We start from the raw sequence: 12,112 nt of genomic DNA on the forward strand, positions 1-12,112 counted from the left end.
GTAGGGGTGCGTGTGCCGCCGGAAACAGGTGACGTCACTTCCGGTGACGGCATGCCACCGCCGGAAACAGGAAGTGACATCACTTCCTGTGACATCATTTCCCCCGCGCCACCTGCCGGAAGCAGCCTATTTATTTTGTCCTATTTGCTCTGTTGGCTCTATCTGCGCCACCTTCATCATTTTCGGGGTGTGGATCCCCCAGTGGGGTGGTCTCCCGACTCTTTCCGCCGGCTGTTTCTGATAGCCCTGCGCCCCCTCTTTCATTTGATATGTGTCCCGTGCGGGTGCCACCCTCCCGCCGGGAGATGCCGCAAAATGAGCCCCCTTGAGGCTTATGGCGGCAGGGCTCGGGGGAAGCGAGCTAGACTGCTGTTCTTTTGAGGGGTTATAGAGTGTTTCGAGCCCGTCCCTGTGGCATCGGTCCCATCGTTGTGGGGCCCAGGGGGCCGGTGCAGCGGCACGCCGAAGCAGCCTGTCACTAATAACACAGGTCGAGATGCAGGACAGGAACCCGGAAGTGACCGACAGGCTGCTTCAGCGTGCCGCTGCACCGGCCCCCTGGGCCCCACAACGATGGGACCGATGCCACAGGGACGGGTTCGAAACACTCTATAACCCCTCAAATTGCACCAGAAGACACAAACACAAAGCTCCCTTACACTGAATCAGTGCTTGGGTCCACCAAAGTCAGTACTGTCTACTCCAGGGGTGGCCAGAGTTGCTTAACAAAAGAGCAACACAGAATAAAGGTCAGATGTTTGAGAGCCGCAAGACATGAACATCGGATATTTGAGAGCCACGGAAGGAAGGAAGGAAGGAAGGAAGGAAGGAAGGAAGGAAGGAAGGAAGGAAGGAAGGAAGGAAGGAAGGAAGGAAGGGAAACAGGGGAGATATTCTCTGCTGGTCTCCTGTCCTGACTGGCTAGGTCAGCAACCAGAAAACACCAGATACCTCCCTTAGTCAATGAAAACAATGTACATAAATACACAAGCACTTGAAAAATACGCAAAGCACAAGTAGTATAGGAAAATGATCACCCTATCTATATGGCAAAAAAAAAAAGTCAAAATGCTGTATTACACAAGCTATTGCCAATAAATGCAAATGCCAATAAATTCAAAAGTAACCATATACCAAACCACGAAAACAGGGAGGGAGGGAGGGAAGGGAGGAGGGAGGGAGGGAAGGGAGGAGGGAGGAAGGAGGGAGGGAAGGAAGGGAGGAGGGAGGGAAGGAAGGAAGAAAGGAAGGAGGGAGGAAGGAGGGAGGGAGGGAAGAAAGGAAGGAGGGAAGGAAGGAGGGAGGGAAGGAAGGAGGGAGGGAAGGAAGGGAGGAGGGAGGGAAGGAGGGAGGAGGGAAGGAAGGAAGAAAGGAGGGAGGGAAGGAAGGAAGGAGGAAGGAAGAAAGGAAGGAGGGTCGGAGGGAAGGGAGGAGGGAGGGAGGGAGGAAAGGAAGGAAGGAGGGAAGGAAGAAAGGAGGGAGGGAAGGAAGGAGGGAGGAAGGAAGAAAGGAAGGAGGGAGGAAGGAGGGAGGGAAGGAAGGGAGGAGGGAGGGAGGGAGGAAGAAAGGAAGGAGGGAGGAAGGAGGGAGGGAAGGGAGGAGGGAGGGAGGAGGGAGGGAAGGAAGGGAGGAGGGAGGGAAGGGAAGGAAGGAAGGCCGCCCCCCCGCCAGCTGCCCCCCCCGCTTTCGGCCCCCTCCCTCCCTGCTTACCTTCATCCAGGGCGGGTGGCTGCGGAGGCCGGGGAGGGCCTCCGCTGGTCTCTGGAGGGCCTCCAGGGACCAGCGCCGGCCTCTCCGTGGCCTCGGCTGGTCGGCGCTGGTCGCTGGAGGCCCTCCAGAGTCTCTGGACGGCCTCCAGGGACCAGCGCCGGCCTCTCCGCAGCCTCCGCTGGTTGGCGCTGGCCACTGGAGGCCCTCCAGAGTCTCTGGAGGGCCTCCAGCGACCAGCGCCGGCCTCTCTGCCGCCTCCCCGGCCTCCACCACTGCCGCCGGGCCCCGCGCGCGGGCAGGGAAGGCGGCGAGGGAGGGAGGGAGCGTCCCTGCGCGTGCGCAGGGGTCCTGCGCACGTGCAGGGATGCTCCCTCCCTCCCTCGCCGCCTTCCCCGCCGGCGCGCGCGGCCCATCGCCTCCGGGGCTGGCTAAACCGGGACCTCTAATGGTCCCGGTATAGCCAGCCGAGGAGGCGGGAATAGGGGGCCAGAACCGGGACATTCCTGGGTGCCCGGGACGGTCTGGCCACCCTACCTATAGCGTGGTTTTTGCAGGGCACGTCTCTTTCAGACTGATGGCTTTTGTGCAACCTGTTGGTCTTGCTAAAGCAGGTGTTTGTTCCTCGAGGCTTCTGTGGTTTGCAACATCAGCTCCAGTTGGTCCTGCATGAGTACTGCTGACGCAGGTGCTGCCAATGATGTCTTCTAATAGCTCTACAAGACTTTGTGTTTTTTTCCCCTCCATGCAGATTTATTCTTAACCATCTTCTTTTAAACTTCTGGAGGCATTTCAGAGTGTATGAATTTATCTCAATGGCCTTGCCGTTTTCTGGCTCGCAGTGTGTGTTGCAACCTGCTGTCTTGTATCAGTTTGAAGCTCTAATGCCTGCGTTAAGCCTATAAATCATTCCTTCGGAGAGAGTCCGAAGCCCAGAGTGCCTTCATAATTTTACTTCCCTGGCAAGTAACTGTGTTCCCCAGCAAAGTTCTTTCCTGAAATATATATCATCTAGCCCTTCAGTCAGATTGAATCACTCCCCTAGGCGCTCCACTTCTTTGCCTCCTTCCTGTTTTCTTTCCTTCGAAGCAGCAAAACACCTGCTGGCATTTGGGTCTGGAACATTTTTCTTTTCTCTTGATGATTGCTATGATGCCATAGTTACTTTCTAGGAATTATTTTGCTTTTTTGTCTCCTCCTGTTTCGTTCACTCTATAAATTTAGTAAGGGCACTTTGACATGGTACTTTTCCAGGTATGCCTAAGAGGAAATTGAGCCGTTTGCAGCGTTTTAAACCAGTTGCCTCGTCTTGCATGTACAGCTACACATTTTGGATTTCTTTGTTTTGTTCCATGTGTTATGCATGTGCCTTTTGCCAACTGTTGTCAGTTTTGTCCCTTATTGGTTAACGTGTATGAGTCCACATGCAAGTTTCTTAATCTGTAATATTAATCTTGGCTCAGACTGAGTCTGCTGAAACTGAATCTGACGAAGACGGAAGTTCTCTACCTGGGTCGGGCGGTCCGGGGAGAGAGATCCAGCTGCCGGCCCTTGACGGGGTACCACTGATACCGGTCCCTAAGGTCAAGAGCTTAGGCGTGCTTCTTGAGTCCTCCCTTACAATGGAGGCTCAGGTGGCAGCCACTGTTAGATCTGCCTTCTTTCATCTTCGGCAAGCGCAGCAGCTGGCCCCTTACCTGGAGCGCAACGACTTAGTGACGGTAATCCATGCTACGGTCACCTCAAGAATAGATCACTGTAATGCTCTCTACATGGGGCTACCCTTGACGCTAACCCGGAGACTACAACTAGTGCAGAAAGTTGCGGCACGGCTGTTAATGGGGCTGCCACGACGGGAGCACATTCAGCCAGTGCTGAGAGAGCTGCACTGGTTGCCTGTTGTGTTCCGAGTTCGCTTCAAGGTGTTGGTATTAACCTTTAAAGCCCTCTATGGTCAGGGACCTGCCTATCTACGGGACCGCCTTTCCCCATATATCCCCCAGACAGCACTGCCATCAGGGACAAAAAATCTGTTGTCTGCTGCTGGCCCAAAAGAAGCCAGGCTATGTATAACAAGATCCAGGGCCTTTTCGGTGGCAGCACCAGAACTTTGGAACACCCTCCCAGAAGCTATAAGGGCCCTGCGGGATTTGTCTGCGTTCCGCAGGGCCTGTAAGACCGAATTGTTTAAACAGGCTTTTGCGGTCTAATTGAAAAAGGGCTGCCACCGGACATCCTACAGAATGCTGGCGATCATAGTCGGGAAGTCAATACCGCCTATACTGGACTGAAATAGTGCTATAGAATGGTTTTAAAGTTGATATGTAAATTATGGTTTTATATGTTTTATTGGACTGATTGTTTTTATAATGTTGTAAGCCGCCCTGAGTCCGCTTGCGGAGAGGGCAGGATATAAATGAAAAGTAATAAATAAATAAATAATAAAAAAAGAAAGCCAGTGTAATCAGGTTGACTTTTCTTTGTGTGCAGCAATTTAATCAATGGTTTTAATTGTGCCTTTTTAAAAAAGACGTTGCATATCAACACACATTAACCCCTGTTCCCAAGTGGACCCATGGGAGCAGTACAGGCTGTCGCTTGAATGGGAAATCCACAAAAATTGCAGCTCCCTCCTTGCAGAAGGGAGTCTTCTGTTTGCTCCAGGACGCCTTCGGTTCCATCCACATGGTATTGATGTGCCAGTCTTAAAATGTTCAAGCGGATTTCTTGAACAAACTGAAGGCCCTGCAAAACGTATTTATCCCGGGCTAGCGTAAATGGGGAATGATGATCAAGTTTTCTCTCATGGCCTAGATAGTTTCTGGCTGATTTCAAAGGCTGATTTCTCCCTCTTTTGTACAGACCAGAAAATGCTGCCTGCTAGCATGTGAGGTCCTAGGAATCGGCTACTTGAGTTGGTGGTCACCCTGTGTTTAACCCTAACCCTGACCTGGGTAGCCCAGGCTACCCCAATCCTATTAGATCTCAGAAGCTAGGCAGGGTTGGCCCTGGCCAGTATTTGGATGGGAAGTCTCCAAGGAATACCAGGGTCATGATGTCGAGAGAGGAAATGGCAAGTCACCTCTGAAAACTAAGAAGGTTGCCAACGTCAGCTGGGACTTGATGGCACTTTCTACAACCAGACTCTGTTTGTAGCCAGTTTGGTGTAGTGGTTAAGTGTGCAGACTCTTATCTGGGAGAACTGGGTTTGATTCCCCACTCCTCCACTTGCACCTGCTGGCATGGCCTTGGGTCAGCCATAGCTCTGGCAGAGGTTGTCCTTGAAAGGGCAGCTGCTGTGAGAGCCCTCTCCAGCCCCACCCACCTCACAGGGTGTCTGTTGTGGGGGAGGAAGGGAAAGGAGATTGTGAGCCGCTCTGAGACTCTTCAGAGTGGAGGGCGGGATATAAATCCAATATCTTCTTTTTCTTCAGACTCTAACTCTGCCCATCCCTTTTTGTGCTCTGTTTAACGACTAAATAGAGCACCAGTTTAAAATGAGTTTTTAAATTCCCTCTTATTTACTTAATAATGTTTATATACTTTGCTGTTTACTGTAGCCGAATGACTTGACCCATGTCCATTTTTTACTGTCAGGTCTGTCTTCAAAGCCTGCGATCAGAAGCATTTGAGTCCTAATGGAGGCTCTTCTTAGAATTATAGTTGTTCTTTAGTAGCCAACCTGATAGCAGCACAACTGGTCTCTTGATATATGTGTGCTTAATTTGAAGAAAAGTGTTTTGGCAACCTGCAGAAGACTTACTTAATCTAAATCAAGCCGGTATAGCCTGTGACTGGGTCCTGGTTGACTGAGACCGTAGAGTTGTGACTGGGGATGGGCATGAACCCAATCCACGAATGGTGATTTGTGCACAAATTAGGCCAATTTGTGGTTCGTTTGCTCATACCATGCCCGAACTGGAAAACGAACTGCCTTTTTTCCTTGGTGGTTTGTTTGGTTCATTTTTGTGGCTCGTTTTCCCAGACAGCCCACTGCTGATTCAGTCAATTCCTAGGTAACATTGGAGGCGGGCTTTGGGGAGCCCTAGAAACACCCATAGGAGTTGTCTGTAGCTTGATTGGCAGCTCTGGGAGCCAATCCATGGGAGCAGACATGCTGACTCCACTGCTTCAACTTTGCAGCAGAAAGAGAAAAGAGTTAGTTGTCATGAGAGCTGAAGCTGAATTTTCTTGGGGGCACCTGCTTGGGGGGCTATAATTTGAACATTCCAAACCCAATCTTAGCCAAACTTGGAGAGCGGGTGAAGGAGAGCCTCCTGAAGATTCATGGGTTAGCTTCACATCTCCCAAACCAAACAAACCAATGAACCACAAATGGGTTTGGGCAATGATATGAATCACGAAATGAACCAGTGGTTCATGTCATGAATCGGAATGAACCACCATTTCCCTGTTCCGTGTCCATCCCTGGTAGGACCTATCCAGCAAGAAGCAAACCAAAGATGAGGAAATACTGGAAAGACATGCAGAAATCCAAGAAATTTAAAAAATTAAATTTTCTGTGAAACCAGAGACTCTGTTGGGAATCCTACTGGACAATATTGAACAAACTTTACAAGACTTATTTATATATATACTAACTATGGCCGGAGTAATATTAGCAATGTGTAAAACAGAAGAATATCCAACCAGAGATACTTGGAGAGACAAACTAGCTGAATATGCAGTCATGGCAAAAGTAATGAGCTAAGTAAACAGAAGACTGACTAAAGAATTCTAGCAGAAGTGGGAAGTGTTACTACTCATGGGTAAACAGGGCTTTTTAAAGCAGGAACGCAATTCCGGCTGGTTTGGTGTCAGGGGATGTGGCCTAATATGCAAATGAATTCCTGTTGGGCTTTCTCTACAGAAAAGGGATGTGACCTAATATGCAAATGAGTTCCTGCTGGTCTTTTTCTACCAAAAAAGCCCTGTGGATAAAGATTGAGGAGAAAAGGTATAATCTTTTGATGAGGGCATGTATAAATGATTATATTAAGCTTGATTCACTTGATGTAATCAAATGAAATGGGAAGGGTGCAGTAACACTTTTATTTTCCAGTATATATTTAATATTCATTATATAAAACCATGCTATTATATTTCTACAGTCCTGTACAATTTTGATTTATTCTTTTTTTGACATGATATGGAACATGATATAGACAAAGTATGGTCAATGCTATGTTAAAATTAAACATTCATCACCTGGAAATTACTATTTAATATTTTTTAGATATATTATTAGTTTTAATCCAGCATAACCTTTTTTATATTTAGATTGTATAGTGTGTATAGCGTATGTGAAAATTGTAATATATTTAAAAATATTTTATTCTCCTTTGTTTCACTTTCTCTCTCTTTGATGTAGCTGTGAAAATAGTTATGTTAAAACTTACAATAAGGGAGTTGAAAAATGAAGTATCTTAGAGAGTTTTCTATTTTTGTTAGATATATTTTGTTATAGGTACTATACATAATATGAATGTCCTTGATAAATGTAAATAATTTTATATAATTAACCACTTCAATACCCCTTTCCCTCTTTTTTCTGTACCTCTATCAACTTTTATAAAAATAAAAAAAATATGAAAAAGAAGCAAACTCATTACTCCGTCAAATACGACAAGATTATTTAACAAGATGAAGTTCTTTAAGAAGATGAATAAACTAGCACAAACGGATTGATAGTGGATTAAAAACAGGATAAAATAAGATCGCGGCGAAGAATGACTATGAAATAAAGGCGTGTGCATCTACACTGAACAGAACGCAGGTTATAGACCTTGCAGGTGTCTTGTTAATGGTGTATTCCAGCAACTTGTTTTGTAAATCAAGTTCCTGTCATTTGGCAAAGGAGGGTTCAGGGTCAGTCCATCACAGTCAAGGTTCTTCCAGTCATATATTCTCCTTGTTCCAGTGGGTCTTTGGGAAATACTGAGATCTAAAGTATAACCATGTTTGGTATTTTATCCAAGGAGCTCAGAGTTGATTCCTCTTCTTCACAATAATCTTGTGCGGTGTGTTAGGCTGAGAGCACGTTTCACGGCTGCGCTGTGATTTGCACATGGGTCTCCTCCCAGCTCCTTGGAATCAAACCAATATAGCCATAAATAGCCAAATATATCTCATTAGGATCTCAAAAGGGGGATTGTCCCTGTTTGACTAAATATTGGACATACAGTCCATGCTCATCCACCCTTGCTAAGAGGGAAGGTCCTACCATTCCCTTAAAAGTAAAGCATGTACAGTTTGAGTGTCTACTTTCCTCAGCTGCTTCCCAAAAAGGACAGTGCAGTATGTCGTAGAGGCTGCTCAGCCAAAAACCTTTAACGTCCCTTCCTGCCTAGATCCAGCTGCTGTCAATTCCACCAGTTACATTTCTTGGTTAATTGGCTTAGCTTTGTCACCCCTTGATGGATTCCCCAAAGGTCTGCCGGCAAGGTAGGCAAAACGACGCAGCATGGAAATAATTAAAGGTTCTTTTTTCAGCAGAGGTTTAGCTGGCAGGGTCTGTCTCCTCCTCCTCTGACTCAAGAGCATGTTAGAAATCCTTCTTGTGACATTTTCTGATTTTTGCTATAAAAACACTGTTTGCATCATAATTTAACAGGATTTGGAGATAGGAACCAGATGTGGCTTGCAAGCCATGAATGAACCACCTGTGCTTTTAAAGACAAATCATTTTGCAATACGTATGTGTATCATACTTAAGAAATTCAGAATTGAAAATAAATTATAAATAACCCTACTATAGTACAGATATAATTTTGATCAAACCAAGGCTTAGTTTCCTGGAGTAGTATTTTTACCAAAATTAGACCATGAAAATTGAGAATAATCATGTGCATTTTATGTTATCCTCTAACACTGACTCTTGTTGCATCTCAGTTGAACGATAGGGATTACGAAGAAGGACCATTCAGTCCATAGATTTTTGCTCTTGGACATGAGTTAGTGGAGGTACTAAACTCCCATCTTTTTCTCTGTCTTTTGTATTAGGGTGCGGAGTTTGCAAAAGAATGATGCCATCTTTCCAGCAGGCAGCCACAGAACTGAAGGGCATGTATGTAAGTGAGAGGGGCTGCAAGACAAATAAGATGCTTGGGTTTTTTTTATATTTTAAGTGTGTACTTCATTTTTTTTTTCCAAATATTGCTGTAACAACAAAGCGTAGTGTAAACTGGCAGCACAAATCTCATATTGACAATGTGTGTCTTGCAAATTATGTTTTTCGGTGCTGCTTATTTAATTAACTGATCACTTATTTACTTTATTTATTTACTTTATGGATTGATTGATTGTTTGATTGCACTAATATCCCACTTTATCCCATGGTGGGCTCAGGGCGGCTAACAATAAATATACAATTAAAACCAGTTAAATAAAACAAGATGGCAGCAAAAAACATGCATTGCTCTGAGCAGTCCAATACAATATCTCCATAAACTAGTTGCAGAATGTCAGGCAGCTTTTCTGATAAACTTTTGAGGGAGTTCAGAAGGCTGAAGAGTAGGTTGGGTGGGAGGATGGGACGACTTGGCAATGCTTTTTCCACTTATCCGGATGCATCTTTGTATCCAGGCAGTGTTTTAGAGAGGGGTTTTTTTAAAAAAAAATTGTATCCATCACCAGCAGTGCTCATCCCATTGAAATTATATATTCTTTGTTTATACAGCACCATATTTAGACAAAAGACAAATCTCTGCCCCCCAGAAGTTTCATGATGGAACGTGCCATCAAGTCACAGCTGATTTATGGTAACCCTGTAGGGTTTTCAGGGCAAGAGACATTCAGAGGTGGTTTGCCATTACCTGCCTCTGTGTTCTCCCAGAACTGAAAGTGCCGTTGTTTCTTGGCGCTGAGGGGCCAGAAGAGTTCCTCTGACCACTCAGCGCCCAGAAACAATGCGCCCCCCAAAAGCTGGCGCCTGAGGCAATTGCCAAATATCGCCTAATGGACGCGCCGGGTCTGGCTGTAATCAGTGAAGCTTGGTATTAAGCTGACGATCACGTGAAGGTGAATTTCCCTTTGAAACCAATATCTGTGGATGGACTCTGCTCTACAAATCATTTGGGAATAGTCATAACCCTTTGAAGACTGAAAGTTTCTTTGGAGTCACCAATTGAAATTGACATACTCTTTATGGGACTTTCTATTTTTAATTGTCTGTGGCTCTGTTGTAAGAATTTTTGGATGTTTATGCACTTATACCTTAAGGCCTGCCTACCTTAGGGACCGTCTCTCCCCATATGTGCCCCAGAGAGTGCTGAGATCAGGGGGAAAGAACTGGTTGACTTTTCGATCGTCACTCTGCGCTGGTGGAATCAACTACCAGATGAGGTGCAGGCCCTGCGGAGTCTTGACCAATTCCGTAGGAGCTGCGAGACCACTCTTTTTAAGATGGCCTTCGCCTAAATGAAGGCTTAATGTAGACCTGCAGTAGATATAATCTACTATATCCATCCGCCACACCCACTGAGGAAAGTATCCGAGACGTAGCACCGAAAATGTTAATTTTAATTGCAAATGATGGTTTTAATTGTGTTGGCTTTATTTATGAATTAGGTATTGAACTGTATTGATGTTTTATATTGTAAATTGAACATATGAACATATGAAGCTGCCTTATACTGAATCAGACCCTTGGTCCATCAAAGTCAGTATTGTCTTCTCAGACTGGCAGCGGCTCTCCAGGATCTCAAGCTGAGGTTTTTCACACCTATTTGCCTGGACCCTTTTTTGGAGATGCCGGGGATTGAACCTGGGACCTTCTGCTTCCCAAGCAGATGCTCTACCACTGAGCCACCGTCTCTCCCCGAATTGTAATTTTATATGTTGTAAGCCACTCTGAGCCTGCTTTGGGGGGGAGGGCGGGATATAAATAAAATGTATTATTATTATTATTATATAATGTGATATTTTTCTACTTTGAATCAAGTGTTTGGTATTTTTGGCACAGTTGTATGATTTAGTATTCTTTACTGTGCTGCCACTGTTACACTCCCTCCAGTCCTGGCAGGCTGACTGGGGAAGCAAAGAAAGATCAGGGAGACGCTCCCTGAAGGCTCAGCTGGAATTCTGCTGGGCTGCCCAGTTGAGCCTGTAAAACAACTGATCCTGCAAGCAGAGGTCTGTAAAATAGCTGATCCCGCAGGGCACCTGGGGAAGCTAAGCCAGGAAGGGAAGGCAGCTGCCTCCTCTTGGCTTCCTCAGGAGCCCTTCAGCCGCTTGGTGCCTGGGGAAGCCGAGGGAAGAGATAAATCCTCCCTGAACCTAATGAACCTCCATGGGAAGTTTAGGATGTTTGTGGACAGTTCACATGAGGCATGATTCCCCAAACTCCTGGTTTACAAACCATGAACTGGCTCCATTCATGCATGAACTGCAGTTCGTGGTTTAGTTTGTGCCCTTCCCTAATGTAGACAGCCGATGTGAGAACTACCTGTTTCATCTCTTGGATGGTTTCTTGATAAGATGTTGATTTCCCAGAATGGTGGATTAGGAGTAGAGAAGCAAAATTTGCATGTGCATTTTTACTTCTTTTGCATGAGCAGCGGCACATGACCGTTTTGTGCAACTGTTCTGCTTTTAAGATTTATTTCTCACTAGCTCAAGGCACACTTGATCTGACTAGCTGCTTCAGTCAGAGAAATTTTTATTAAATTCTGATGTAGTGTTTTTACCGGAAAGAGTGTGACCTGATTTTGGATGACCGAGAGGGGGAGATTAGATGTACCCCATGCTGCTAAGGGGATTTAACGTTATTAACCAAGAGTTAACGTTGGAGTTGCATTTTACAGCAACTGGCCAATAAGAGATAAAATTATAAAAAAAGATTTGTGTCTAAATTGCAGATACAAGAGAGAAGCACTTGAATCCTCTGAGTAGTTTCATTTTTAAAAGTGCTTGGGGCACTTGTAGAGCAAAGAGGTAGTTTATTATGGTGAACGTAGGCTTATGAATCAGGCATGCGGTATCAACATGCCTTTTTACTTACTAGTCTTGCTCATGCTGGGAGCTGAAATGCATTACCTTTGCGTTCACTTTGTTTGGTAGAATATGGCATTGGTGCTGCTGCTGTGAAGATGAATTGAAGAGGGGTTCCGAAAGCATACCATCTAGATTTTTGACATGAACTCTGTTAAGAGTCAGTTTGGTGTAGTGGTTTGGTGTAGTGTAGCCAGTTTGGTGTAGTGGTGAAGTGTGCGGACTCTTATCTGGGAGAACCGGGTTTGATTCCCCACTCCTCCACTTGCACCTGCTAGCATGGCCTTGGGTCAGTCGTAGCTCTGGCAGAGGTTGTCCTTTAAAGGGCAGCTGCTGTGAGAGCCCTCTCCAGCCCCACCCACCTCACAGGGTGTCTGTTGTGGGGGAGGAAGGGAAAGGAGATTGTGAGCCGCTC

At 45.9% G+C, this 12,112-nt stretch overlaps 1 protein-coding gene across 1 annotated transcript in view; it reads left to right on the plus strand.

Annotated features, from left to right (window-relative positions):
- PDIA5 (protein disulfide isomerase family A member 5) overlaps nucleotides 1-12,112 on the plus strand; it is a 291,070-nt gene that overhangs the window by 135,405 nt on the left and 143,553 nt on the right. Inside the window, exon 8 of the mRNA XM_060262232.1 lies at nucleotides 8,710-8,777. Within this exon, the coding sequence (XP_060118215.1) occupies nucleotides 8,710-8,777 (68 nt within the window). The remainder of the gene's footprint in view (nucleotides 1-8,709; nucleotides 8,778-12,112) is intronic.

The sequence above is a fragment of the Heteronotia binoei genome, chromosome 21 (genome assembly GCF_032191835.1).
Source record: "Heteronotia binoei isolate CCM8104 ecotype False Entrance Well chromosome 21, APGP_CSIRO_Hbin_v1, whole genome shotgun sequence".
In the NCBI taxonomy this organism is placed as follows: Eukaryota; Metazoa; Chordata; class Lepidosauria; order Squamata; family Gekkonidae; genus Heteronotia; species Heteronotia binoei.